At 39.7% G+C, this 5,880-nt stretch overlaps 1 protein-coding gene across 2 annotated transcripts in view; it reads left to right on the forward strand.

The window, feature by feature from the left end:
- Window positions 1-5,430, forward strand: part of LOC127100557 (uncharacterized) — a 10,743-nt gene extending 5,313 nt beyond the window's left edge. For both annotated transcript variants that reach the window (XM_051037783.1, XM_051037784.1), the window contains exon 3: window positions 4,145-5,430. In XM_051037783.1, the coding sequence (XP_050893740.1) occupies window positions 4,145-5,287 (1,143 nt within the window). In that variant the 3' untranslated portion in view covers window positions 5,288-5,430. The remainder of the gene's footprint in view (window positions 1-4,144) is intronic.
- Window positions 5,431-5,880: the final 450 nt, after the last annotated feature.

Consider the following 5,880-nt stretch of genomic DNA (forward strand, 5'->3'; position numbering starts at 1 on the left):
CACCTTAGTACCAAATTGTACTTCAATAGCAGTGAGAAAGTGTGTGAAAGTGAGCGCAGAACATCTGACTTTAATTTGATAGGATAAACCCAAGTATATTTAGTGCAAAGCAAACAAGTCAAAAGGAGAGTGATAAACTGAATTGGATAAAGCACTAGGGGGTCTGAATTTTCCCTAGGCAGCAAGAACTACACAGTTCAAAACTAGGTTTATGAGGAACATCAACATTGCATAAAGAAAGTATAGTCTTCAAGACTTCATGGTGAGGTCTGTTGTGTCACACATTGTACAGAGAGGATCCCACATTATTCTGTTGAGAAGCTTGAGAGCAAGTTGTGGTATTGACGTATGAGGTTGAACTTCCATGCAGAGGCTGCAAATCACAAAAAGTGTATAGACCATCCTTGCCTAAACATCCTTGTAGCAGAACTTTAGACTGAGCCTGAGATTTAACCAGACATTTGTCAGCATGAAACTCAAAGAACACATCATTATCTTTAGTAAACTTGCTAGCAGTGTCAGGTACAAGCAACAGACTGTTAAGTGTGAACTGTGTGTGATTTTTGTGACGAGAGTAAAGAAGTGTGTGTCCTATAGAGGTTATGGACAAACCTTGACCATTGCCGTATGAGGTTGAACTTCCATGCAGAGGCTGCAAATCACCAAAAGTGTATAGACCATCCTTGCCTAAACATCCTTGTAGCAGAACTTTAGACTGAGCCTGAGATTTAACCAGACATTTGTCAGCATGAAACTCAAAGAACACATCATTATCTTTAGTAAACTTGCTAGCAGTGTCAGGTACAAGCAACAGACTGTTAAGTGTGAACTGTGTGTGATTTTTGTGACGTGAGTAAAGAAGTGTGTGTCCTATAGAGGTTATGGACAAACCTTGACCATTGCCAAGAAGAACCTGATCAGAACCAGGCAGATTAACTCCATCCAACAGAAATTCAGAGTTGTTTGTGACATGGTGAGTGGCTCCCGAGTCAGGATACCAATGCTGATTGGGAAGACTGAGAGAATTGTGATGATCAAAACCTGTGTCTGTTAGAAAGGCTCAAGGCTGAGCTTGTTGAGGAGTAGGTGAGGGTCTTGGCATAAAGTTGGATGGTGCTCTAGGTGGTCCAATCCACAGAATAGGATCAGACTGCCATTGACTCTGACTGTTTGTCCACTAATTCCATCCAGGAAATGAAGGTCCATGCCACATTTGAGAAGCTTGCCAAAGGGAGTTCATTGAAGGCGTCATGGATGAATGTCTATGGTAACAGACACTGGCATCATGGCCTGGTTTAGCATAGCTTTAAAGCCTCTACCACCAAACCTGCCTCCTCTACCACGATTGAAGGATCTACCACCACGATAAGCACGATTATCTCCTCCAAACTGAGATCCACTGCTAAACTAATTGTCATTCCACTGACTAGGTGCAAAGTTGGGAGTAGAGACAGGGTGAGGCGCATTTTCACAAACAGTTGGGGTGCCTTGAGCTAGGTTAACAGACATAGGTGCAGTGATCACAGTTTTCTTCAATTTCTCAAGTTTAGATTCATGAGAATGCAACATAGATTTCAGCCTCAATAATAGGATGCATCAGTGCGATATTGAATGATAGAAGCTAGGGCATTGTATTCATGTAAAACATCTAAAATAGCCTCTAGCTGGTCACAGTGAGATATAGGATCATCAATAGAGTCTAGGACATCATCAATTCTCTGAATTCTAGCTAGATAAGCAGAGATAGATTTTTCACCTTTTGAAATCGACTTTAACTCCGATCGAAGTTGCCTGGATTTTACATTTGTATGAGCATACATGATTTTGTGGATTTCATCCCAAACCTGGTACGAGTGGACGCAGCGAACAACGCGAGGCAGCACTGCATCTGACAAGGAAGTGAGAAGCCACGTGAGTATCAGTGAGTCTTGTTCCCAAGTGAGATACGCTAGATTTTCATTATCATTGCTGCGATCGGCTTCACTGAGGTAGCACACAGGAATCGTCGGATTTACGAGAAGGTGATGAAGTTTGTGAGTTCATATAATTCTTTCAATTTGCTGCTTCCACGAGCGAAAGTTTTCTTCATCTAGTTTGAGTGTGATTTGCTGAGTGAACGTTTTGAAAATGTTCTTCAAATTTGCGTTGGATGCAGGTGCTGATGTAGGTGCAGTTTGCAATGAATTTACTTCTGACATTGTTGCGGATCAAAGAAGCTCTTGATACCATATTAGAAAGAGAGAAATGGAAGAACAGAGAAGAAGAGAGAGAGAGAGGATTGAATCCATTCTGTTTTCTGTTCTAACTGAATTTCAATTATGATCTGAAATTAGTTACAACTAACTCTTGATAGAGTTTATATAGTATAACTAACTGATGCTGACTCAGCATAGTTAGTTATTACAAAGGGATAGTTATCTCATTTAGTTACACATGACACAAGTTCTTATTAGAACTGTTACTACCCTATACCATCTTAATACCAACATGAAATGATGAAACATCCAAAGGGGTCTTCATTATTTTCACTTCGCAGTTAACCTGTCTGTAATAAATCATAAATAAACAATTCAAGCTAAAACACCCTGACAACAAGGACAGGGTAGCAGAGATGCACACACTTTATTCTTTCGTCTTTGATTGAAGTGTTCATTTGATCCTCTAATAATTGTGAGCACAGCAAAGAGTGAAGAACTGAAGATAAACTGCCATATTGTCTGCCATGTAAGAAAGGATCAGGGCCAGTGCATGATGTAAAGGTTTCTGTACATTTATGGGTAGAGGGATAGCAGCAAACTTCTGTGTTTCGAGGAAGGGAAGGGAAAAGAGAAAACAGCTAAGCCTTGTCAGTATGTATCTATGGATTGTTGGTTTGTACCTAGACCAGTGTGCAACCATGCCAAATAGTTTGAACTCAAACTTATAAGTTCAAAATTTAAGTCATAATACACATCATGTGCAGATTTGAGTCATAATACACATCATGTGCAGATTTAAGTCATAATACACATCATGCGCAGATTTAAGTCATACACATCATGTGCATATCTGCTTGTATTTTAACACACCTCTATCAACCTGTACCCAGTATGCAGACAACATCACCAAAGTGGTTCCTGTGCTTCCTATCTTTAATGTATAATATAAAATTATAATTGATGCAGGAATGCTAGGATTTGTTAATCTCATCATGTATGTAGAAATGTTATCCGTCAAAAAGTCCTAGGGCTTACATCAATCATAGCCTTTTACCCAAGGTTGTTAAAATCGAGATCGTGCATAAGACCGGGAGGGAGTACAAAGATCGTAAAACATAAGATTGCAGCTAAGATCAGAAGATCCTACCCAATTATTTTTGCAAGATCGGGAGAATGTAACAAGATCGCAACAAAAATCATAAGCGCGTACTAAACCGGAAGATAATCCTATATATTTGAATTATTTTTACACAATAGTTTGGTAGGCATGTCTATTCGTGGGAAAGTGACCCTTTTTCATATTCTTTGGACATGTATGATTGTGTTTTAATACTTTGTTACCATTTTTCATAAACTTTGTACATCATCAATGATGTTGCGATTTTTCACAAGCTGTTAACGATTATACTCGATTCTACGTAATATCTGGATTATTGGGGGTGAGTGAGATCGCAGAATTGTTAGATTTTAAGATATAGATCAATATCTTGACAACCTTGCTTATAAGTTATTTGGGTTTAGATGATTCTGCTGTATTTTGTGAATAAAAATAAAGTTTTTTCAGAAAGATCATTTTGATCTAAATCCTTTCTAATGGATTTTACTAGTGTTTATTGTTATTCGTCCATGTCTATTATTAAGTTATCCTCCATTTGATATAGGGCTATTCATGGCTTTTCACATGTCAAAGTCATTAACAAATTGAAAGTACCCGTGCATGCTTTAAAAAAATTTAATAGAAGCTTTCTTATAGTCCTCCCCAATTAGAAAACGCTATTGTTAATGTCTGAACCCAAATCTTTTCTTGATCCACAGATTTTTAACATGCTTTGTATATCAAGGTTGTTAATTTCCAACTTTGTTTTTATGCATGGTCTACTGATAGAGTAATCTTTTTTTTTTCTTGCTTTTGTTCCAGCCTCATTTTTTCTTTGTTCCTTATGTAGGTTCACCGGTCGGTACAAATTTTAAGAGACAAGCAAGAGTTAGCTGAGACTCAGAAAGAACTAGCCAAGCTTCAACTTGCTCAGAAGGAATCATCTTCCTCAAGCCATTCACAGTCCAATGAGGACAGATCCTCACCTTCTGCAGATCCTAAAAAAACTGATAATGCATCTGATGCGAACAACCATCAGTTAGCTCTTGCCCTGCCTCATCAAATTGCTCCTCAGCAGCAGCCTGCAGGAACCCCGGCCCAAGCTCCACCACCAAATGTGAATCAACCCACTCAACAACCTGCTTATTACATGCCGCCTGCTCCTGCAGCGTCTCAGCTCCCCCAGAATCAGTATATGCCTTCTGATCAACAATACCGAACCCCCCAACTACAAGACATGTCCCGGGTGACTCCACAACCAACACCATCTCAAATAAACCCTCCCACACCTGTGCAACAATTTTCTCAGTATCAGCAGCAGCCGCAGCAATGGCCTCAGCAGGGTCAACAACCCTCAATGCAACCTCAAATGAGACCCCCCTCATCAACTGTGTATCCTCCATACCAGCCAAGCCAAGTATCAAATCCATCGTCCACAGATACACAGCCAACCGGCATGCCCATGCAAATGCCATATTCAGGGGTTCCACAACCAGGATCCAGCCGTACTGATTCCATGCAATATGGATATGGTGGAACTGGTAGAACAGTTCCCCAGCAACCCCCACCCCAGCAAATCAAGAGCTCATTTCCTTCACAACCAGGTGACGTGTATGGAGCTGGCGGGACACACCAGGCACTCCCCCCTCCTCCTGGTAATGCATACATGATGTATGATGGTGGTGAGGGAGGAAGGACACATCATCCACCACCTCAACCCTCACATTTTGCTCAATCTGGATATCCTCCAACAAGTGCTTCCCTTCAGAACCCTAATCTCATGGTCCGAAATCCTAGCCAGTCACAGTTTGTACGCAACCATCCTTACAATGAGTTGATTGAGAAATTGGTGAACATGGGATTTAGGAGTGACCATGTGGCGAGTGTGATACAAAGGATGGAGGAAAGTGGACAAACCATAGATTTCAATTCTGTTCTTGACAGGTTGAATGTGCACGGCTCTGTTGGCCCCCAGAGAGGATGGTCAGGGTGAACAACAACTTATCTTGTTGTCTGTGGACGTCCTTTACTGTTTAAACTCGATTGCATGTTTTATTATGCATGGAATAAAAGTTTTATGTAGTGGATATCATCGTATGTAAAAATGTCTGAGATGTCTAATATTTTTTAAGATTATATCCTTTCACTTGTTTTTTTTCATTATTATTTTTTTCTATTTTAAACAAGCATATGGAAATTATAATTATAATTTAAAGTTACACTTTTAAATTATATAGTATAATTGTGGTTTTAAATTGTCGTTTTCAAAGTTAAAGTAGTATTAATTGGATCGTACTGCATTTATTCATCAACATTGTAGTATGTGCTTTTTAGTACCATGGGATGACTCTCCAAGGGCAAAACTGTGAAAACCAAGTGGAGGGAGACGTAGCACTAAGAAAACCAAAGATCCAATAATGCATATAGGCGAAGCGGAGGAAAGAAGGGAGTTAGTCTCTTATAAAACTATAGTCATGGGAAATGCTATGAACATTGATGGGGAGCAGGGAACAATCGTTTCATCTGGAAACATTGGAATTGAAGGAGATCTGCGAGTGGAAGAAAGAAAATACAGGGAGTATGAAT

Source organism: Lathyrus oleraceus, chromosome 7 (genome assembly GCF_024323335.1).
Source record: "Lathyrus oleraceus cultivar Zhongwan6 chromosome 7, CAAS_Psat_ZW6_1.0, whole genome shotgun sequence".
In the NCBI taxonomy this organism is placed as follows: Eukaryota; Viridiplantae; Streptophyta; class Magnoliopsida; order Fabales; family Fabaceae; genus Lathyrus; species Lathyrus oleraceus.